Source organism: Dichotomopilus funicola, assembly GCF_033296635.1.
Source record: "Dichotomopilus funicola strain CBS 141.50 unplaced genomic scaffold C8A04scaffold_93, whole genome shotgun sequence".
Lineage (NCBI taxonomy): Eukaryota > Fungi > Ascomycota > Sordariomycetes > Sordariales > Chaetomiaceae > Dichotomopilus > Dichotomopilus funicola.
The window spans coordinates 28,205-51,385 of NW_026944114.1; the positions used below are offsets into that span (position 1 = coordinate 28,205).

At 54.9% G+C, this 23,181-nt stretch overlaps 6 protein-coding genes and 1 non-coding gene across 7 annotated transcripts; 5 read left to right on the forward strand and 2 right to left on the reverse strand.

Annotated features, from left to right (window-relative positions):
• Positions 1–5,502: 5,502 nt before the first annotated feature.
• C8A04DRAFT_40348 (uncharacterized protein) lies at positions 5,503–8,553 on the forward strand (the record flags this gene model as incomplete). Its single annotated transcript, XM_062784909.1, has 1 exon — positions 5,503–8,553. The coding sequence occupies one exon, from the start codon at positions 5,503–5,505 to the stop codon at positions 8,551–8,553; it is 3,051 nt and encodes a 1,016-aa protein (XP_062633251.1).
• A 3,205-nt stretch (positions 8,554–11,758) lies between these two features.
• C8A04DRAFT_15450 (uncharacterized protein) lies at positions 11,759–12,561 on the reverse strand (the record flags this gene model as incomplete). The annotated part of the gene is made up of 2 exons (XM_062778498.1): positions 11,759–12,306; positions 12,384–12,561. The coding sequence occupies 2 exons, from the start codon at positions 12,559–12,561 to the stop codon at positions 11,759–11,761; spliced, it is 726 nt and encodes a 241-aa protein (XP_062633252.1).
• Positions 12,562–14,041: 1,480 nt separating this feature from the next.
• C8A04DRAFT_32591 (thioredoxin-like protein) lies at positions 14,042–14,434 on the forward strand (the record flags this gene model as incomplete). The annotated part of the gene is made up of 1 exon (XM_062782146.1): positions 14,042–14,434. One exon carries the CDS (start codon positions 14,042–14,044, stop codon positions 14,432–14,434), a length of 393 nt encoding a protein of 130 aa, XP_062633253.1.
• A 1,049-nt stretch (positions 14,435–15,483) lies between these two features.
• Positions 15,484–16,443, forward strand: C8A04DRAFT_40351 (uncharacterized protein; the record flags this gene model as incomplete). The annotated part of the gene is made up of 1 exon (XM_062784910.1): positions 15,484–16,443. The coding sequence occupies one exon, from the start codon at positions 15,484–15,486 to the stop codon at positions 16,441–16,443; it is 960 nt and encodes a 319-aa protein (XP_062633254.1).
• Positions 16,444–16,781: 338 nt separating this feature from the next.
• C8A04DRAFT_t139 lies at positions 16,782–16,865 on the forward strand. Its single transcript has one exon. It is a non-coding gene; the product is annotated as a tRNA-Thr (tRNA).
• Positions 16,866–18,947: 2,082 nt separating this feature from the next.
• Positions 18,948–20,558, reverse strand: C8A04DRAFT_15449 (fungal-specific transcription factor domain-containing protein; the record flags this gene model as incomplete). Its single annotated transcript, XM_062778497.1, has 2 exons — positions 18,948–20,128; positions 20,222–20,558. The coding sequence occupies 2 exons, from the start codon at positions 20,556–20,558 to the stop codon at positions 18,948–18,950; spliced, it is 1,518 nt and encodes a 505-aa protein (XP_062633255.1).
• Positions 20,559–21,322: 764 nt separating this feature from the next.
• On the forward strand, positions 21,323–23,062 carry C8A04DRAFT_15460 (major facilitator superfamily domain-containing protein; the record flags this gene model as incomplete). The annotated part of the gene is made up of 3 exons (XM_062778501.1): positions 21,323–21,517; positions 21,581–22,404; positions 22,468–23,062. The coding sequence occupies 3 exons, from the start codon at positions 21,323–21,325 to the stop codon at positions 23,060–23,062; spliced, it is 1,614 nt and encodes a 537-aa protein (XP_062633256.1).
• Between the last annotated feature and the right edge of the window lie 119 nt (positions 23,063–23,181).

Consider the following 23,181-nt stretch of genomic DNA (forward strand, 5'->3'; position numbering starts at 1 on the left):
GGTTTCACGAGACCCATGTCACATTTTCCCCCAAGCTTGAACCGTGATTCAAGTCGGGTTGTGTTTGCTTCAGCAAGAGACCCAGCTGCCGTGCTATCCCGAAGGGCGATGTTTACTCAGCACTGGACGCAAAGCGCCGAGGACATCGTGCCCGGCCATGCCCACTGCCGCGTAGATATCAATAAACAGGATCTGTGAGACCGTTAGACCAATTACGGGTAGAACTGTCCTAACTCGCACATTGTGGGACACGACGGACGAGCGCGGACATATCAATATGTCTTGGTTGTCGTACCTTGGGAGCCAAAAAATCGACTCCCCGTGATGTTGCGTCTGGACTACCTGTTCCCCCCTTTGCGAAGGGCATGTGGTGTCCTCGGACCCTCGATATAGAGATGTGCCAGTGCTAACCGTTGCCGAGTCGACATACCTGCTTGCATCATATTTCCGTAAAACAAAATCTCATGCTCTATCAATCCCGTTTTAGATTGCCGTGGCCATGGCGAGTCCTGAGAACTCATTATCAGCTCGCCGGTGGTACTGAATGAACTTGGAACACGGTTCTCGTATGGTTTGGCATTACCACTATCGTCACATCATTAGAAAACAGGCCATGGTGTTCGCCTTTCAGTCTATTGCAACATAGCTTGAGTTGCAGAGCTTGAATATTTACAACGGTCACATAATTATACATGAAACTCTCGCAGACTCCACCATCGCTATCAACGTCACTGATATTGATAATTGCCCATCCCGGACGGCCATCGTGTTAGAAGGCTAAATGCGGCAGATTGCCCCATGATGTCCCGGTAATCTGAACGTCTGTGGGAAAGCGTTAGAAGTTGAAAAAAATATCCTTCATCAGCGGCCGTGCATAGGCGGTAGAGTTTATTGTTGATAGTTCTGACGCAATATTTAGTCAGGGTTTAGATAATTAGCACGCAAATTGACCGGTTGGACATCAATTTTTGTTCCACAAAGAAAATCGACGGCAATGAAATCGACTCAAGAGCTGGTATACGCTAGAGACAACACAGACATACCTGTTATGGCATCTTCATCAACGCTCTCAAGTTGTTTGTTCTTCAGGTATAGCGTCAAAAATAATACTTTAGTGTTGACATATAACACCCTTGCAACAACAAAACCTAAGACAGGAAGTCCGGTGTACTGTATACATGCTCCATACAACTTGAATTGGCTTCGAACACCCGGACCTCCTTGGGGTTCCAAGTATTCGTCTTGCAGAGAGCTGACTGAGCTTGGTGCCGGGGGGGGAGACAACTTGTCATTTACCTGCATGATCCCAAGTACGTGGTCAACAGATGGCAACGCGTAACTACGTTGCCATTTACGGGAGTGTTACTTTATCTGATGAGCTAGAATCTTGTGCTACTAGAAGGGATGATGTGGCAGCCCCTAAGCAATGTGGAAAATACAGGGAAAAACTCATCCTATAGATGAAGTGCGATTGTCCAAAGGCAAGCAGGCATGAGAGATCACGATTCGGAAATCAAAACCACAAAGCAACCACATCTTTCAAAATGATCGGAGCCGATTACTACTCGATTCGGGGATGATCGAGACTATCGGAGACCCGGCCCTTGTGTCGATCTGTCTAGACCGTTGACAACTCTACATAGCCTCCAGAATATCAAACATGTCTTGCAGAACTCTGAACACGTTTGCCTACCTTGACGGATATGTGTTATCAGTGGGCCGACCTCATTTTATCAACGGAGGTTCGGGTGAAGTGAGGGTTGAGATGCAAGGATGTAGTTGAATCAAAGCCTTCAAGATATCAAACAACCACCCTGCCTTGTCTTTACCTGCTTGGTGCTAGCATCTGCCGGGAGCAAACATGATCAAAGCTGGGCACCACTCGGTACCCCTAGACTAAACCGAGACACAATCACCCGCTGAAGTTGATCGAGACCGAGATCCGAGATCGAGCAGCGGATGGCACACTTGGATCTTGGGATGCAGGCAATCCTCCCCTCTCCCGATGTTGGCTACGTGGATGACGCTGGACAAATCAAGTCTGGGTCATGTATTTTGAGTTTACCCGATGAGGGAGGGGGCAGAAGTTAACACCTGTGGCTCATGCTTTGGGGAGTTGTGTGGCTGGACGGGTCATCAAGACTAAGCTGACCGACATCGTACACCCGGCCTCTTGGAGGCTGGTTCCAGGAAACTCTTGTTTCCTGTGATGAGAGAGAATGAGCTAGATGTGCCCGGTCTTCGAGGACCGATGCGTGATATCAGATATCCCCGCTTTCCCACACCCCTCGCCCAACTTAACATGCCCCCGTAGCCATGCCCTTACAGAAATTCAGGACTGGATCTGCGGAGTGTATGCTCAACACTGTTTCGGAGCAGGATGACGGACCGCAAGAGAGAGGGTGGGAGAGAGACAGATGAGTCCGGACCTTGGACATCCCAACCCGTTCTTCCCAACGGTTAGCCGGCTGGCGGGACAACAACATGCGCCGTTTCCTGATCTGACACCGGTCAACCGACCCCTCACTTTGCGTCTGGCTACCATAGGCTTGTTGATGTGCGTCACTGGCCCGCAGACGCAACATCAGGCGTGACGCTGCCACCGAGGACCAATTCTTTCGAATCTCATGGTGGAATAAAACTTGGCGACGATGTGTCCACGTAGGCAGGTCCTGGCTCCTCCTTCCCCTCGTTGCTCCCTGCGGTTATGCGTGTGTCCGTGAGCCAAGCCAAGCCAGACTCTCGCAGTTTGTGGGTGGATAAAATCGGCTTCCCCCCTTTGTCGTGACAACGGCAGCAGACAGGAGGGGGGCGAGCGCAGACAGCCGGGGAGATGTGTGTGTCCGGCCAAATAGGAAAGAGGGGGAATAATCTGTTGGGGGGGCGTCCGGCACCTATTATACGTGTCCTGAGGAGTCCAAAAGGTATTCTTACTCGTTGGGTCTTCACCGCCTAGAGGCGGGGACCAGGGCTTGGGCAATTTATGTACGAGCGTCTGCAGCACGCGATTTGCGGTGTTGACATGTCGTGAACGAGCTGCCCGCCGTTAGGATCCATCGAGCGGCAGGGGATTTTTCGTCGCGCGCTTGATTCGCCTTCTGGACTGCTGCAGGTCCGACGGGAAATGAGCGCATAAACAACAACAACCACCTGAGCCAACCAGAGCGCTGATCCAGAAGAGAGGGATGCTTCACACTGACCCGCACGACAAACAGCGGGTTGCGGAGAACGGCAGACATCAACCTGGGGTGAGTTAGCCGCGTCGGGTCTAGCCCTGCATGCTCGGGAGGAAAAGAATCCAGACTCTTCCGGTTAGGTGGGCGGAGACGGGGCATTGGGGACAAGGGCCGGCCCGCTGGGGTACCCGCCTCTGAGTGGACGGCCAAGACCCGGGCAAGGCCGGCTCCGGGGAACCGACACCGACCGGTCGGGGGAGTGTGCTTAGCTGATCCTTCGCATCCGGAGGCTACGGTCCCAGCCGGCGGACAACTCAGAGGAAGTCTCGGAGTGGCGGTGCCCGTAACTGCGGTCAAACGTAGAGAGGCTGGACAAAGGTTGGCGGGTGGTCCGGGACGATTGCTTGCTCGCTTGCGCGTTCCCATGTTTATTCTCTCTCTCTCTTTTGCCTGCATCGTGTCTTCTGACTTGTCCCCTCACTCACCGGGGGCCCACCGTGTTTCGGGCGGACATCGGTTCCAGTGCTTTTGGAGACCCCCCGCCCATGGCCGACAGTTTGTTTCCGGCCGGAATGACTAGGCGGGCATGCGAGACGTGCATTGGCGGCCGCCCTTCCAGGAACTACGCAAGAAATGATCGCCTTGAGCCTCAGCTCTATTTTCCATCACGCAGCTGATCTTGGTGTGACGGGCCCATTGGGTGTCGTCGACGAGTCGTCTTGGAGCCCGGGCGTTTGCTGGAAAACATGGCTGCTCGTTGGGCGCCCAATTGAGTTCTGGTTGGGAAGCGAGTGCTGATTCCGCGCGGCTCTTGTCCGGCCTGCCCTGGCGAAGGTCAATGAGAAGAATGTTCTGTCAAATGGCGCCCGTGCGTGGCTGTTCGGCGGTCTCATCTGCCTGCGGCAGGGGGCTTTGGGAAGGCATGAAGTTGGAAGTCGCGAATTGAGCAAGACCACGTCTGGTGATGTCGTGGCCTAACGCTGCCCGAGAGTGGAGCTTGTCTTTGCTGGTCGGCGCTGCCCATTGGCTGCACTCGGTGTCCCGCTCCTTCCCGTGTCCAAATGGCCAAACGCACAGAGCCGCTGACGTTTTTTTCTGCAACGTCCTGGCCGTGATGGACGGAAAGAGCCACCATGGGTCAACATCTCGGCTTTGGGTCCTGCGGTAGGCGCCTGCCGTTGAAGTGATGGGTGAAAATTTGATGGCCCGCCCGGTTTCCGCCCCTGTCAATCCGGTCAATTGCCACCGTTTGCCCAAGGTCGGACGCTTGGGAGTGAGTGTCTGAGTGAGCGGCAAGCTTGCAAATGACACTGCTCGCATGCGAGGCAGCCAGACACAACGACACAAACCAACCACCAGAGCATCATGCCCGTCAGAGGATCCTGCCACCGGTGATTTGGCAATGGGTGGCGATGAACCGGGCCCATGGGTTTGAACTTCTAAGTGCATACCCCGCGAATACCTGCGTTACTTGGAACCACGAGATGAGGGGCCTCGCCATTCTCTTCACTTTCCATCACATCGGGCTCGTCGGGTGCCGTTGAAGTTTGTTTTCGTCCAGAGATTTTTCCGGCCCTGCCCTGATTTTTGCACGACATGGTACTCAAGTCGTTGGCAAACGCAGAGGCGACCTGAGACCCGACCTGGGCAAGCTGCGGCTTGGCCGCTCACCGGGTGCATGCCCAATGCCAGCCAACCCTCCGATTTTCCCTCATTCGTCACGGTGTCAAGTACCACACGAGGCTGACTAGGCCTCATTGGGGGTGACTCACGTTGTTACCCAGACCGGGCAAGGAGGCGAGGTTGTACATAGGCGAGACGCCCGTGTTCTCTCGTCCCAAACAAGGAGCAGTTCGGGCCACTCATTGCCAGTCTTGGATGTTGGTGTCGGCATGCGGCTCCCCACTGGATGCCCCGTTCCTGCTGGCATCAAAACCACGCTCTTCTGCACGCCCTAGTCCACTTTGTCCCGGCTGCTTCCACTCCACTGCATCACCCGCCCTCGTCCCTTGTCCTGTGCGCACAACAAATACAATTCTTGTCCAAAAGATTGGGACTTCCACCCGAAATGCCCTCCCGTGACACAACTGCCCCCAAGCCAAACCACAACCACGATCCAAGAGTGACCTGAGCGTCCCCCCAAGAGACAAACGAACCATCTAGACACCTACACAGACACAGACACACACACACACACATACCCACGACCAGACACACTGATATACACACACATACACTTCCACACAAGCACGATAAGACATATCACCATCCCACAAGCCATCCCATAACGATCCAACCCCCATCCGACATCGCCGTCCCCCCTCCGATGGAGAGAGAACGACAGTACCTCCGCCCAAGGGTAGGAGGCACCGTGACCCCGACCTCCGAGCCCCGGTCCTCGGACCGGCCTGCTGAATGGCCTCAGTGGGAGTCGGAACGGACACAAGAACAACAAGACAAGCGGGAGGAACAACAACAACAACAACCAGTGAAGTCGATCTTGAGGAAGACCACCCGGCCTTCACTCAGGCCACGGCGGAACTCGGACACATCCGTCACCTCTTCCAGCTTCATCACCTCGGCAAGTGAATCAGACTTGAGCCTTTCCCCACCCCCAACATCACTGCCCGCGCCTACTACCGCGAGCGGGCTGCCGAGGAAGGTTCTCAAGGCCAAGTTCCCAGCAGTTCCCGTAGAGCGCCAAGGACTTGTGAGCCTGAGGTCGTCGAGGTCTTCCACGGGCCATCTGCCTTCTGTTTACCATGTTCCCCCAGTCCGCACCGTCTTGACTCCCCAATATCCACCACCACCACCACCATCATCACACTCCCAAGGCCGTCGTGGGTCCTACGACCACAGCGACCATGACAGGCACTACAACACCACGACAGATCCGGAAACGGAATCAGTCACGTCTTCCGACCTGTCGTCCACAACAGAAGCCACCACCATCATCTCCTCGGCCCCGTCCGACTCGGGTTCCAGTGATGTGACCCCAACCGAGGCCCACCCCCCCAAGACCACCCCATCCGTCCGCTTCACGCCGAGCGTCATCGGCTCCGAGAGCGTGGCCAGCTCTGTGCCGCCCCCCGTCCGCAAGGCCCGGCCAAGACTGACCTTCCGCCCCAGGCAGCCGTCCCCGGACACGGAGCGGACGGTGGTCAAGAGCGCCAGCCGGACGGCCCCTGTCCAGCTGCGGATGTTGCCCCTCACGGCCGAGACGGCCGAGTCCCGGTACACCCGCGAGCTGGAACGGTACCAGGAGGAGATGGAGCGCAGCCTGATGCACCGGATCGAGCATCTCGAGGCGGAGCGGGAAGCGCTGCGTGACAGCGAGGCGAAACTGAGGCGGGAGGTTGATGTCGTGGCCTCGCGTCTGTCCTCGCTGGATCAGGAGAAGGCCGTTGTTGAGACCCAGCGGGACACGGAGCGCCGCAGCAGGGAAGAGGCGATCCGCCTGCTGGAGCGGCAAAAGGCGGTGTTTGACGAGTTCCGCAGCAACTTCGACCTACAGAAGGCCATGCTCGAGGAGGTGGAAAGGGAGCGGGATGCTGAGCGGGCTAGCAAGGCGGACTTCAAAGCCAAGCTGGAGTCCACTAAGCAGGTGTTTGACGAGTACAAGTCTACCGTGGAGCTGCAGAAGATGATGATTGATGAGGTCGAGAAGGAGCTTGACGACACCAAGACGTCCAAGGACAAGACCGGGGTAGAGTTTGCCGGGCTGAAGAAGGAGTTTGAGAAGTTGCAGACTGACAGCAAGGAACGCGAGGCGCTTCTCGCCCACCAGATCGCCGCCATCGAAACGAGCCGGGACGCTTTGCAGGAGCAACGGGACAACAAGGACAAGGAGATTGCCGCCTTGACTGCGGACCGCGAGAAGCTGCAGTCCAAGGTGGATGCACTGGATGCTCGCGTGACGACCTCGCAGGACGAGTTGAAGGCGGCCCACGAACAACAACAAAAGATCAGGGACGCTGCGCAGGAGCGCCAACAGAAAACGGTGGACGATGCCGAGAAGGCAAGGGAGGTCCTGCGGAAGGAGCTGGAACAGGAACATGCCGACGCCAAGAACCGTGTTGTCGAGCTGGAGAAACAGAAGGGGGACCTCGAGACAGCAAAGGCATCTGTTGAGCAGGTACGGGACCATGTCCAGGTCAAGCTCCAGACTGCCGAGGGAGACATCGCGACCCTCAACGCCGAAGTCGAGGTCTTCAAAGCTTCCACAGCAGCGCTCAACACCCGAATCACCGCCCTTGAGGAGGAGCTCGCGGCATCGAAAGCCGAAGCTGTCGACCTCAAGGCCCGGATCGACGGGCTCGAGTCTGACAAGACCGGCCTGCAGCAGCAGATCACAGACCTCACGGGCGAGAAGACCGAGCTGCAGGCCCAGCTCCAGACTCTGACCACGGACCTCGCCGGAGCCAAGGATGCCAACATCTCGCTCGCGAGCCAGAAGCTGGACCTCGGCGTCAGCATGGCCGGAGTCACCGATGCCCTGACGGCTGCCCAGGCCGAGATATCCGTGCTCAAGGGAGAGAAGGCCGCGGTGCAGTCCGAGGCGGACAAGATTCCTGCCCTAGAGAGCGCCAAGGCGGAGCTCGCTGGGAATGTGGTGGACTTGAAGGCGAAGATCTCGGAGTTTGAGGGCAAGATCGCTGAGCTACAAGCGAAGATTGCTGTCCTCCAGACTGAAGCCGACAAGATCCCCGGCATCTCCGACGAGAAGACCGCGGCCGAGAGCAGGATCTCCGACCTCGAGAAGGAGACGGTGTCTCTGCAGGCCAAGATCGCGGAAGCCGAGAGCGAAGCGGCGAAACTTGCACCTCTTGAAGCGGCCAAATCGGCCCTCGAGGGCAACATCTCCGCGCTCCAGGCCCAGGTTGCCCAACTGCACGGTGAACTCTCCCGAGACCCGGACGCTACGGCAGCCACGCTCCGCGCTGAGGTCGACGCCAAGGGCCAGGAAATCACCCGGCGCGTTGACCAGATCAACACCTTGACCGCCAGCAACACGGCCCTTTCTGCCCAGCTCGGCGCGTCACAACAGCAGGTCGCCACCCTCCAGCAAACCCTCAACACCGTGACCCAGTCCCACAACGCCGCAACGGTCCAAGCCGCCGACCTCCAGGCCCGCCTCGACCAACTGACTTCCTCACTCCCCACGCTAAACCCGACTTCGACGCCCTCGGCCCCCTCCTCCCGCCGCGCCAGCCGATCCCGGAACTCATCGCCACAGAAGAAGCGAGAGCGCGACAGCAGCAGCGGCGGTGGCGGCGGCGGTGGGAGCAAGAAGGACAAGCACCTCGTGCTCGTGCGGAACCCCGCCGACAGGGGAGGAGCTCTGTCAGTCATGCTCCAGATTGCAGCCGCAATCTGAACACTCCCCGCCCCCCCTCTCCCTCTCCCTACTCCTCCCGCCCTGTCCCCGTTTTCCCCGGCCTCCCTACCTACACCCAGTCCGTATTGTCCCGTCTTGTACCGCCCTCCCCCAATATCGAACGCCTCCCTCCCGTCTACGTCCCCCCCTCCCTGTATGTAGTCACCAAAACTAACAGGGACTCCATTGAGGGACGGCAACTCCAAAAACAGGCAATTCATCCGCCGGTGCGATCTGAAACTGCTCAAGGCTTTGCCTACGTCGCCAACAACCTCCGGCTCGTCTTCGTCTTCTCGATCCGGCAGTGCGGCTACAACACCACGGAGTTCGATGGACTCGGTTACTTGTTAACGGTACAAACGGCATGACGCGATTTGATCATCATCCATCTTCCGGGCTCTGGAGACTAGACCGGACCGGGGAAACACTTGGATCTTGGCGGGAGTAATGGAGAGGCAAGTAAGTGGCAACCGTTGCGATGAGGGACGAACGAACAGCAGCAAGAAGTGTGGTGCTCCAGGGTTTTGCATCTTCTTTTTCATTTCCTGATTCCCCCACAGACTGTTACTTCTACTTGTTGTTCTATTGTCTCTTCTTTTCCCCTTATGGCTCGATGCTTTTCCTTTCTACACCCGGGAGCACCCCTTCTTGTTTCTTTATCTACCCAACCCAAACAGCAGGTGTTTGGCTGGGTTGGGTTTACTCTGGTGCCATGGCGGACATGGGGGTGGTGCTTTGTCTTTCCTTTATTTTTTCGGTCATATTTCCTTTTGTATGGTATGCAGCTTGTTTTTCAGCAGAGCGGCTTTTTGTTTTTGACGTCTTTTTTCTTTTATTTTCGTTGTTTTTGCTTTTCTTTTGTTTTGGGTCTTGTAAAAGGGATAATTTCGTCTTGTTTTTTTTGGTTCGTTTGCAACTTTCCTTTCGTGTTTTAGATTAGCCAAGCTTGGGCGCACAGCCTCTTCTGTCGTGATGGGGTGGTGGTAATACCATTATTCACGAGATCATGGCATGGGAGCAGGGACAAAATGCATGTGCGAGGGAGTTAGGAATTTGTACTTGTGTATGCACGCATGGGTACTAGGAGCGGGACTGGGAGCATGGGACTGGGGAGCATAGGATCGGGGAGCATGGGAACTAGGGAGCATGGAAATCAGGTGCATATGGGCATTTTGTTGGTGTTGGTGACCAGGCATGTAATGGGGATGAACTATGTAATGGGGCTGCGGGGTGTAATGGTGTAATACATGATGTTTTGTTGGTGTTTACTTTTGTTACTGCTATGGTCAATGTGAATCGTGATATTGCCACCATTCCTTCGTGGTTCTATTCACGCTTGCTAATGCTCTGGGTCTGGTGCTGTGGTTTGCCGGGACCAAGGTCTTCTCCTGTCGATATCCCAGATGGAGTCAAAATCAACACCTCAGCAGGTATGTTATGGACAAAAAGACCATTGGTGGGTTGACTAGCCACGATGGCCAGAGACATCCATGCTATCCCATTCGCTGATTAAAATATCAGCCACAGTGGTGGCCTTGACAAGATGCAATGCGGCTTAGATTCTCTTAAATCCTCTTAACAAACATGTAGTGTACCTTGGCCAAACCACGATGGCCTACGTGTCGTTTCTGATTTCGTGGACATGTCACCGAAAGTTAGCAATCACGTCCACATTCCCGAACGTGCCCACTATGGTATTATTACACTTGATTGCTCGCTACACCCACACCCGAACGGAACACATCCCGTTTCGCCGTCTTCGCATCCTGGACTAGTAGGAAATCACTTTTTTTTGTCTCGAGTTAGACAACGCGTCTCGATAAACCTGAGCCTTCTGGACGAAGCAGGGAACGGGCCACGTCTTATCTCGCAGGGGGTTCTGGATAGGTCTGGACCCCGAAGCCAAAGGCGGTGAAGCTGTTGCATTTGCAGGTCACAGATGCGAGGGCACGTGGTCTAGATTGAAGGGACATGGGTGTTGTTGTTGAGGATTCGAGTTCGTTGTCATTCTGAGAACGATTGGTCGAGACCTAATGGCCTATTCGGGCATATATGGCTGAGTAGACCTTCTTGGGGGGTAGAGTGGGAAAATCGTGCTTCGGATGTAAGAATTTTGGCAAGGGTTGGAGCAGGATGTTCTCTGTGTGCTCAAACATGCGGCGAAAGAAACGCCACTTCGGCGATTAGAGGAGGGCGGACAGGCCTTGATTGGTCTGTTGCGGTGATTTCGAGATCAAGGGCAGATGTCGAATCTCAGCTTTTCAGCTGTGGGGAGAAAGTTGTGACTCGTCTTGTTTGATGTGATCATGGTTTGCTCATTGCTGGGTGCCTTGATGTGTTCTCGATTAATGGTGCAGAAATATACGAGGGCGGGGGAGCCTACTGCTAAGGAAAGAGCCAAAATACACACATTCTTCAATCTTGATCACCATGTGCCTTGATTCAGGATTCCTGTCGAATCTTGTCCCATATCCTTTGCTCCGGTGTGGGCCAAACTGCTTTTTCCCTAGTCTGGAAATCTGGAATGCTTTTTGACATCTCGCATTCTCGATGTTTCCATCCAATGATGGCCCTGGCTCGGCCGACGTGAAGAATATCCTAATGGGGATAATATCCAAGCCACCGGGTCATTTTTCGGTTACCAACGCTAAACGTGATGCTTGACCGAGATCGCCAAGCTTCTGGCGGTCTGCAGAATCTTACCATCCTCGTGGGTCCCTGCAGATTTTGAAGGTGATCACGGGATCAACCGAAAATATTTCATGGTGGGACCGTGGGTCGCCGGCGATGCTGATGATGAGCTTTGCCTCGGTTAACCATTGCTTTTCCATGATGCTGGATTCGAGTCGAGTGACTCAGTAAATGGCAGAGCTAGGCCGGAAATTGAATGACAGCTAGGCTTTTGCTGAAAAACGGAATGACTGGTCACTGGGTTGACATGTCACAATTCTCGTCGAGAACATTTGCAAACAGGATCAGAAACGGACGGAAACTTGCAGTCAATTACAGCCGCCACAATGTCGTCAACAGGCCCAGATGGGAACCCTGATATTACACTGCAACAGAGAATAATGAACACTTAAGCCGCCCTCTAACCCCGGTATCCCCGTGTGGTATCCGCCTCTAGCAAATCTAAAACCCCAACCCATGTTCCTGAACCCTCATGAACTTGCCGCCCATCTTTTCTGAGTTTTCTACCTGTTCCTTAGTTCTTCTCCCAGAAGAGGTCGACATCCTTGCCGTCGAGCCACTTCTCCATCTCGCCATACATACGGGTGAACAGCTCGCCACCGGCAGTGGGCAGGTCGAGATCGATCTCGTAGCCGAGACGAGCCTGGGCGGCGCCGAGCCACTTGTAACCGGTCGGAATCTTCTCGAGCTCCTCCTTGGAGAACTTGGGAGCGCTGATGCCGTCGACAGGGACAACCTTGTCCTTCTCGTAGAACAACTTGACGTATTTGGCCTTCCACTGTTTAGTAGCGGGATTCTTCTCACAAAAGAAAATGAAACGGCAGTCGCAGTCAACGTCGAACTCGGCAGTCTCAGTGTCCGGTGAGGCGCCATTGCCGCCGGTGGCGGGGTCGAACTTGAAGCGGTGGGTGATGGTGGCCTTCATCTTGCCAATGGCACGGCCAGCAGCGGTGTTCAACTCGACGAGGGTGCCACACTCGCGGTGCATGATGAAGACGCCCTTGTCCTTGCCGGCCTTGGAGATGGCGATGAACTCATCGACAGGGCGGGGGCCGCTCCAGGCTGTTTGAGGAACACAGAGGTTAGCAAGAGTGACCGGGCCGACGAGGTGCTAAAATTGGCGGGCAACAAAGACTTACTGGTCCAGACATAGGCCTCCTCGGCAAAGAGATCGCGATAGTTCTTCCACTCGGACGAGTCGCGGTAAACAGGCCAACCCTTGCAGAGCTCGGAGACTGCCAGGCGGTCACCCAGATCTTCGAGGGTGCCGTTGATGTGGGAATAGGTTTTGGTGTGGGGGTCGATTGGAGAAGTCATGGTGACGGCTTGTGTGGACTAGTCTTTTACACTGCTCAAGGCGTGAATATTGGTTCTGTGATGAGAGAAGGATCGTTGTGAACTAGGTTCGGGGTTGTGGGAAGGGTGGTGTTTTGGAGAAAAGAAATACAAATTTCTTCCGACTTTTGTGCGGACGAGAAAAATTCTGACGACCTGAGAATTGGGCGTTCCTTCCTCTAAAATATTTGGCCTTACAGTCCGGTGGTTGCCCAACTTGAGACTGACTGACGTCTTGACCCTGACCGCCATTTGTGCCGATTTGGTTTAGTTTGGGGCCGGCAGAGGGGACAGGGAAGGAACTGGCGGTAGCCAAACTTGAAGCTTGAATTCCGAAAGAGTAAAGCGAGTTGATTGGAAATAACAGCATGATTCTGGGCCGCAAAAGCAAAAGGTGGTTGTTCGAAGTGGCCGTTGTGCGGGATTGTCGACCATATTGGCCAGGACCGGCGGTTGTTCGTTGTTTGAAGCACCAAGGATGATAACCCGCAACATGGCTGTTCATGAGGCCTTTTATATAAATTTCTTTCTAGGTAGGTAGGTGTATGATATGTACAACTTGAGTTTTGGAAGCCTCATACCATTCCTGCTCCAACACGTTACACATCTCACTAACGGCCCCTTGGAGAAGACTTTCTCGGCGTTTGACGTCTGGAAGGCCCGCTTTAGGTCTGCTGACCGGTTTTTTGGGACTAGCTTCTGGCATTGGCATCCTGTTTTGCCGATCCTCGTGGTGTGCAAGCCACCCTGTCATTGGGCTTGGGTGCCGGGCACCTGGCACCTGGGTCTGGACTCAAAGGGCAGGCGCATGCAAGGAACCAAAAACCCCTGGGACCCACAAGCCCAATGGGTCGGGACAGGAACCAGCGTGAACCACTTGTTCATGCCCGTCTCATCAGCCTCATTTTTGGCGCTCAACCATTGTGTTGACCAGTTTCCCGCCTTTTTTGGAAGTTTATCCCGCCGTGTAGATTACTTGGCAAAATTAACTGTTGATGTACCGAACAGTGCACCAGAGTGAAGTGAAGATTTGCAAGTGGTATGTACATGTAATTACATCTGGATATTGGGAGCCTCGACACGCCCTAACAACCACGGGGGAAGATGTCAAGTGGTTACACAGCGTCATGTAAACGCCACTCCATATCTGGCCAGCTCACAGAGGAAGTTTGGGCCACCTGCAGCATCTGACAGAGGACGAGGAACGCCACAGAGGTCGTTGGAACTTGGGGGTTAATACTGATGTGGCTTTGTGGACACAACACGAAAGGGTTAGGGTTGTGCTAGAGTTTGTGGACCCCGCCAAAAGCTGCCCCCAACGAACCACAGTTCGCGTGCTCATGTTTCGTGGTTGTCCCCGCCATCGTCGCCCGACCCCTCCATCACAAGCCCATAACCTTCCAGGCCACCCCATCACTATTTCCGCGCACACGACAAGTGCTTATCCACGCGCACGCCCGACATGTCATCCGACCCCATCCACCACGTCGCGTCACATAGCGAATTCGACTCGCTGCTCTCGACAACGCGCTATGTGATCGTCGACTTCTACGCCGATTGGTGCCCTCCGTGTAAAACGATCGCGCCGCCTTTTCTCGCGCTGGCCAAGAAATACTCTATTCCTGGTTTCCTCGCCTTTGGCAAGGTCAATGTCGACCACGTCGGTTCCGTCGCGCAACAGTACAACGTGGCAGCTATGCCCACCTTCTTGTTCTTCAAGGAGGGGAAGCAGGTCGCTGTCAATGGGAACGTCACAATACAGGGTGCCGACTTGCAGAAGTTGACACAGGCAGCGGAGAAGATGGGGGGCCTTGCGAAGGCCAAGGCGGATGCGGCTGCTGCGGAAAATGCCTGAAGACATGATGAGGCGCGGCTTGATGGGGCTAGCGATTGTGATAGATCTGGGGACGATGATGATGGCAGGGGCGGCCGTTGCCGTCCCGGGCACGACGGCGTCTGGAATACTCGCATTTTTCCTTTCGGTATTAGTCGCTTTAGCGGAATGGCAGCGTTTGGGACAGGTTGGGAATAGAACATCTCGTACTGCGTTGCCTGCATTTGTTCCATGTGCTGGATCGTAGCTTGGATCGACTAGGCCTGGAGTTTGATGCAGGATCGGCACCTACATTCTGAGGTGATGTTGTCCCTAACCTCACGCTATCAACGCCTGCTCGGGACATTTAAGTTAGGTATCCGGCGACAGGACAACCAAGTGACGCTGCAGGCAAGAATATCATAGCCGGAGAAGTCCTCCTACGGGGCTTGTTTCCTCGTATCAAGATGTGGCTGACTCCGTCCTGTTATCGTCATTTGTTTTCCGTGAACTTGTTTCGAAGCCGAAATTAGGGAACCATGGTCAGTAACTTAGGACAAACTCTCAAGCAGCGGAGAATACAAGATAGTGGTTCGCCGATCGCGACGATCGAACCGAGTGGTTGGTGGAGGAGTGGGTAGGACGCTCAGCTCACTTCAACATTACTCGGCTGACGACCTGCCAACTCGTGGGAATTCGAGTTTTGGATTTCGGAGTATCTCGAACATTTATGCAGTCGAGCTTATTGAATTACATCGAATCAGACAGAAGCGCGCATGTGCCTGTGAGGTTGCTAGGCTGCAATTCGGGATTTGGAGGCCGCCTACTGGTGGTGTTGGTCACCGGTCACACGATGCACCTGACGGATCCTGACCACTGTCACACCCCACCCCCACGAGCTATGCGCGTCGCGTGAAACTTTAACTAGGTGTTTCGCACGAAATAAAATGCGTCAAGAGAGATTTCTTAGTATTTCTTACTTTTCTTTGCCGAATACCCATCTAAAGTCGTACCTAGCTAACTCACCCCCAACCTGGCACCAGCCCCTGAACCATCTTGACGATCACGACGGGAAACAACAACTCAATAAAATGCCGTCATCCCAACGACCTCGATCATCGGGGCCCAAGCGCTCCAACGGCCAATCCGAAATCTTGCACCAGGTTGGCCGTACAGTTTTGGCCTACTCCTTGAAGAAACTCAGCGAGCAAAAAACGCAACCCGAACCGGACTCAAGATCAAGGAGTTCACGGTCACGATCCAAATCCAGGCACAGCAAAGCAAGAGAACCCTCCAATTCTTCAACAGCACGACGCGATGGAAGTACCCGTGGCCGCGATCTCCCCCGAAGCAACAGTGATGAAATGCACTCCATGGTCAGTCAGCTCGCGGCTGGCGTCCTTGCCGTCGGAATTCGAGCGATCGTCAAGAAGAGGAAAGAAGCGAAGCAAAAAGCCACTGCTAATGCTTCCGCCGAGAAGGCGATTGCAAAGTCCATACCAGGATGGCCAGGCCGAGACCCTCGACCTGGTATCGATCCCGAACTGGCCGCTGCACTGGACGCCGTAACCCATGAGCTACAGGGAGTGTCTGAGTCGATCTCGCGACTGGCAAACACGGCCCCGGTATCGACACATCCAGATTGCGCGGTGCGAGAGGCCCTGGTGGCAGACGCAGGCAGGTTAAACGGGTCGCTGGCGAATATCCAGACGAGTATATACAACATGAGGAACTTACGCCCTGGGCTGAGCCAGGGTGGACAACAACGCGGGGGGCAGCGAGAACGGGTCGGTTTGAGGAGACGGGATGAATATGGGGATAGGAGGAATCGGGGGTTGGAGGAACGGCTGAGGGAGCGACAAAGGGAGGAGAATAGGGAGAGAAATTGGGGAGGTGGTCGGGTTGAGGAAGGGATCACGAGGAGGAAATCTGTTGGACCAACAAGAGACGACGGGCTAAAGAGCCAGCGGGCAGAGCGCATCGAGGAGGAAAGAGGGCGAGGTGACAGGCACCGGCGGCGGAGGGAGACCGGAGTCATTCCCAGCCGGTAGAACCCAGTGAGCGTCAACGACACCGATGGACCCGACGAGACGGGCCTGAGGAGTACCGCCGGGGCTAACGGGTAGAAGCCGAGCGGTAAAATTGGGAGTTTGAAGTTGTCAGGTTGTCAAGTTGTCCTATAGACACACTACACGGTATCTCGAAGCCCCGTTCATGGCGGCTCTCTTCATTCCGTATCCGCTGCGGCCCACTCGCCAAATTTGACCAGGAGGTCATCGCCGAGAGGGCCCGCTTTAGGACCAACCCTAACCGAAAACCACAACTTCCACCAACACCACCCTTATCCACACTTCATGGGGTCTAATATGCCACGCGGGATGCAACAACGGCCCGCATGGCTCAGTGGTAGAGCGTGTCACTAGTAAACCCCTGGTTTATGACAAGGTCGCTAGTTCGATTCTGGCTGTGGGCATTTGTCGACGGGGATTCCGTTCCAACAAGACTTGATCTTTTTGATCGTATTTCTTGTTTTTGTTGGTCACTAGATGTTGGGTAAGATTACTTTGTACCCATAGCGCACTTGTGAGGGAGTATGGAGAGATATAGCTTACCTAGAATGTATTTATCTTTGCTTTTCTTGCTCGCTGTTTCGAAGCTTGCCCGTCGGGTGGCCATGACTGCCTTCCTATTCGACCATCTACCCTCCTAACATCGGGTCTTAAGAAGTTAAGTAGGACGTTTGCTCCAGTGCCGATTGATCCCTCAAGCATGTCGGCTCGTAAAAATTCCCTTTCCCTCAATGGGGACCGTTGAACCCGCCCACAGCTCATGCGCCGTTACCACCATCGCCAGCCTCACTCGCCTGCGATGCCCTTGATCCAATCCTGGTGCTCAGCGAGCCTGAACTGGGTTTCCTCGTAGCGCCAGCTCCCGGACCCGGACCCGGACCCGGGGCCTGCCAGCTCGTCCATCCAGGCCACCCTGGCCATCCGGGCCATCTTGCACCACCAGTACCTCCATTATCACCCACGGGCTGCCCACTTCCTACCCCTTCACGTCGGCGCTGATGATGACCACTCTGAACCCGACCTTCACGACGTGGCGGGACATTAGCGCGGGTAGCAGACCCAAATGTCCAGGTCCCGCTGCTGCTGTTGCTTCTCTTCACCCTTCCCCCACCGCGCCCCTTACTTCCCTTTCTGCGGACGCGTATTGATCGATGGTAACGCCATAGAAAATAAAAGAAACCGGCGAGGAATACGGTGACTAATACGGTGACGAGTATGATAATTGTGGTGTTTTGGGGCGTGGCGGTCGTGGGGTCATCGCGTGCTGTAAGGCTGGCGTAGATGATGTGAAGCAGTTTGGGATGTCGGCCATCTCGTTGATCGTCGTAGGTTCCTGGTGTTGGTTGAACCGCTGCCGCGAACTCGGTCCGGGAAAGGGGATTGAATCGTGGAATGTACATGGCATCGAGTCAGGTTAGGCGTCTGGGATTATTCTGTTCGGAGAGAACCACATGTAGTGAGGCTCATGAGACAGGACGAGGGGGACACGGGCTTGCTCGGTCACCAGGCGAAATTATGGATCTTCAGGATGCGCTGGAAAGCAGATTTAATTCGAGAACAAATGAAGATCGAGTACTGCCCACAAAGGGGGGATACAACCTGTTCTTGTAATAAAAAAGACCGCCGACTGGCTTCTTCTCCCGGGCGAATGCCTGCCTGCATGCATGCACATCGGCACCGACGGCAGAGCAAGCGCCCGTCATAGAGACCACCGATTGCATTCGCATTTGCAGGGCGAGCAATCCCAATGACAGGCTGATCGACATCGAAAACGCTCAGCGACAACGACCTCTGATTGACCAATGTATCCTCGGCCTGCATGGGCGTCAGGGCTGCAGAGACACCAAAGCGCAGCGCTGCACAAGCGTAGACGCTAGGTACCTAACGACGCAAGGCATGATGAAAGTTCGTCGGGTCGCAACTTTTTCAAGGGTGGAAACAGTCCGAAGCGCATTCAACCCGTCTGCTCCCGTTACTGGGCGAGAAGAGGATTGGGCAGCTGCAGGATTGACGCTGTTGCATTTCTCGACGGTGGTGACTGGTTGGTTAAGGCCAATGAGTTGGCAGGAATTGTGGTGGGGCGAAAGAACGAGATATGAGTCGGTGAAGCATCCCGTGTCAGATGATGGAGAGCGGATAAGAGTGGGAGAGAAAAAAAAGCCATCTGCTTGAATTCTCTTGTCCGGCCGACGCTGGTGCAACGGTTGAGTGGGACGCCAATGTGCTCTAAACATGTCGTTCCGGCAGGAGAACTGACTGAGGGATAAGCCGTTGCCCATAGTGAGTCGCTCGCGTACATGGGTGGCGATTAGACCCCGTTGATCAAGTTGTTGAGCACAATGTTGAGCAGACCGGCAGCTGGGTGTCTGGGGCGCCAGTGGTTTATTAATTAGCAGAGGTTGGTGTCAAAAGGCCGGTTTTTGGGGAGCAGGAAGTGATTGGTAGGTGTCTGAGAGGTCGGCCGGTAATAATTATCACACCAATGCCTACACAATCAAACACTTATCTCTCATACTCTTCAACTCCCACAGCCAATTTCGCCCTCCCGAACCCAGCTCGCCTGCAGCCTTACGGGAATCCCTTATAGCCCACAGGTCTTGCATCATCCGTATGGTCGTCCGGATATACCCCCACGGACACATCCACGGATTCCGTGTCCAGACAGCCTCCAGCCGCTCGAGGCACCACGTTCGTTGTGCCGGGTCGTCCGTCTGTGCACCCACTACAAAAGTCGGCCAGATGGTGCCTTTGAGATGCACATGATCGATGGGCACAGCAGACAGGTAGCCGAGAACCTCCTGGACAACGACGTCCGCGTGGGATGGGGATGTGAGGGACGGACAATCAGCCGCCTCAGGGATAGCAAGGATGATGTATAGACATGCGGTGGCGCGATGGGCGTGGCCGATGGTAATTCGGGCTGGCAGGTCGTCGTGTGCCGAAAGGCCGGGGATGTTGTGGACCCAATTGACGACATCGAAGGAACGGGCTGCTTGCAAGAGCGCAAGAGCCTTGTTGATTCGATCGGGATCGGCCCCAGCCTCGCCGTCTTTGCTATTGCTGTGTAGCTTGCTCGCCAGCAGGAAGATCTGGAGTATCTCGGGCGGGCAGCAGTGATAGGTGTATGCGGCGGCTCGTTCTAGCACACCTAGAAACTCGGCGGGCTCCTCCTCGGCCCAGTGCGTCAGGTCAAGTCCGCTGATGGCGGCACCCAGAACCCGGTAAGTCAGACAGTCAGCAGTGATGACGTCGAGGCATCGCATGAGCGACCGATTTGAAGCGAGGATGGAATTGTGGAGTAGCGACGGCATGAGCTTGGTGGCAGCCTCGATATGGACCTGCCAACCCCCTTTCCCTGAGTCGATCAGATCCAAGTTCACGAGAAAGACCGTCGCGGCAACAACCATGGGCAGGCTGGCTGGCGTCAAGTCGTCAACCGCAGCGCGTAGAAGGCTCATGGCCCGGTCTTTTGCGACCAAGGCGTCGATTAATTCAGGTCGTCTTAGGCCATCATACCGGCCTAACATGGCCGCCATATTCATTGCCCCCGTGGCGACGATGATAGCGCCGAGAAAGCCAAACGCCCCGGCCGGCGGGATGATGCTCCGAAAAGGGTTGTCGTTTGGCTGGTCGAAGGAAACCAAGTCGCGGCACACGACTGTAGCGACTGAGCCCGGCTGTTAGAAAAGGAAGAGAGAAAAGGACGAACCTAGCCAAGCCATGCTAACGATTGGGCCACAGGGCTCTAGCATGTACTTACAGTGATGGACGTATTGTTTCGTCTTCGGGCCAAGCCCGTTGATCGACGGGTCAAGAAGCGCAGGTGGAATGGAAAGAAAGGGCTGTTTGCTGCTGTCCGTCACGTCTTCAATTGGGCGAGAAGGGCATGCTGCCCCTAGCCGTCCCACGAGCTTACCGCGGACGGCTGGGGCATTCGCCCACCGGAGAAGCGGTCCATATCCAAGGCATTCCTTTCCAGCCAAGGAACACTTTCGACAGGAAGGAAGCGAGCGGTCGCATCGCAGACGACGGCGGCGGCAGTTGTGGCACGCTCGGGACGGTGTTGTTACCCGGGTACCATCGGAAAACGCCAGCATTGGGATCCTCGATGCCGTAGTAGTGTCCCCATTCCCTGGACGGTGTTGGATGGAGAGTTGGGGACGCTGGACGCGATAGTTGTCTCGTTTGTAGTGAGGTGTTATTTTCGCCTCGATTTAACACCGATAAGGTAAATTACCGTATTCGGAGAAGAAAATCTTCCGGGCTCGGCATCCCAAAACGGCACCAAAATTGCATGACCTGCGTCGGCCAGTTCTTGGCAATGGCTAACTCGGTTCTACGAGCCGTTTGACACAAGACCGAGAAACGTTATGAGATAATGCCGATAAGCCCGCGAACACCATGGCCGCCTTCCGACAATGCACGCCATGTATCTATTCGAGATTGAGCCGCACCCTTGCGCTTTCGAAGTGTTCTCGTCATGTTCGAGAAGATGGCGAAAGTGGGGTGGGTCCAACCCTCGCCACGCTAACCGAAACAGGCGCCAAAACCTCGCGCCGTGCAGACAAGAGAGGTTCGAGGCAAGAACTTTCCTGTGACTAAGCTGGCCGGAGAGCGAGGAGCGGCATCCACTCCATGTGTTGCATGTTCTGTAACTATCAATTGAATCAACTTAAAATCTAGCGGAAGACGCACTTCTTCAGATCGTTTTCTACGTGTAGCCCTTCACTCGACTGGTTGTCTAATTACTCTCGGACAGTGTTGTCTGATCTCATTTTACCATTTAATAGTTTAACTGCCCCACCGACACTCTTTAGGCTTTCGCCCCTCCACACTCCCAAAACACCGCGGGCTACGAGTTATGACGCAAAAAGACGAGGAGCATGTCTCCCCGTCTGGGCCACCATCTGATGAGAATGTGAGGATAGGGACGGAAGATGCGGAGGCTGAGGGCCTTGACCTGGAACAACTGGGGCGTCAACGTCCGGCTGCGTTCAAGAACGGTCTTTACGAGGTGCTGTTTTGCAGCTCTCTCCTTGTCTCTATGTTCATGGCGGTATGTTGTGGGCACCAAATTTCACCCAGAGGACATGAACCTCTTTCTAACGCATTCCTGTAGGAATTCTTCATCTCTGGTTTCAACATCATCCTCCCCAATGTTGCCAAGGCGCTCGACATCCCAAAGGGCGCCCAGACATGGCCTGCAAGCGTATTCTCGCTCGTCACCGGTTCATTCCTTCTGCCTTTTGGCCGTCTCGCCGACATCTATGGAGCCTACATTGTCTTCAATCTCGGCATCGTCTGGTTTTTCATCTGGTCCTTGGTCTCTGGCTTCAGCACCAACTATCAGATGCTCATCGTCGCCCGTGCCCTCGGTGGTCTAGGGCCTGCCGCCTTTCTCCCCACGAGCATCATGTTGTTAGGCAAGACGTACCGCCCCGGCCCTCGCAAGAATTTGGTTTTCAGCATGTGGAGTGCATTCGCTCCGATCGGCTTCTTCCTCGGCATCATTACCGGCGGTGCTACGACGCAGTACTTGTCGTGGCGTTGGTATTTCTACCTTGGGTCCATTGTTACGTTTGTCGTCTGCGTGTGCTCCTTTATCACGATTCCCCGTGACGGCGCACAAACCCGCGCAGAAAACGCACATGTCAGGATGGACTATTGGGGTGCGGCAACCACTGTTCCGGGCTTGATCTTGACGACATTCGCTATCACTGATGGTGCTCATGCGCCTAACGGCTGGCGCACCCCGTACATCCTTGTTACGTTCATCCTCGGCGTATTGTCTCTGGCTGCGGCTGTTTATGTCGAGGGCTGGGTTGTCGAGCAGCCCCTCCTGCCGTTTGATTTGTTCAAGCCAAAGTACATGGGTCGCCTGTCCGTTGCGCTGTTCTTTGCCTACGGCGTGTTTGGCGTCTTTTTGTTTTACGCTAGCTTCCAGTAAGAGTCCCCCTCCGCCGCAAGGCTTCCTACTTTTATTCAACAATGTCTAACAATGGGTAGCATCAGCGAGTTCGTGGGGGCCTCAGCCCTTCAAACCGCCGTATGGTTCGCACCTATGGCAGCTGGAGGCATTATATTAGCCACTGTGGGCGGTTTCACGCTCCACTTGCTCCCCGGCCGTATTCTGCTCGTTATCTCTGCTAGCGGCTTTCTCGCTACTAGCCTACTTTTTGCTTTCGCACCTCGCGATGGCAATTACTGGGCTTACATTTTCCCCGCCATGATCGGTGCTACTATCGGCATCGATATTACTTTTATTGTCAGCAACGTCTTCATCACCACCAATGTCGCTCGTGAGCGCCAGGGCATTGCTGGCGCCTTGATAAATTCGTTGCTGTTTCTCGGTATCAGCTTCTTTCTCGGCTTAGCGGATCTAGCCGTCTCGGAGGATGAAGGTAGGGGGGGAACACAGGGTCACAAGGTTGCGTTTTGGTTTGCGGCCGCGTGCTCAGCGGTTGTGCTCCTCACATTTGCCACCATCAAGCTCGGTAAGGCCGAGAGCGAGTTGACAGTCGAAGAACGGGCACAGGCCGGAGCACATGGGGGCCTCCGGGAAGTACAGTCTGTGCCTCAAACGGGGCCGACTTTGGCGTGAACTTGGGATAATCGCAACGGGTTAGATAAAAGGAGTTTAAGGGTATGGGCTCATAAAGGCGCTCTTGGATATGGAAAGGGTTATTTGGATTTGTATTTCAGGGCATCACGGTTCTTACC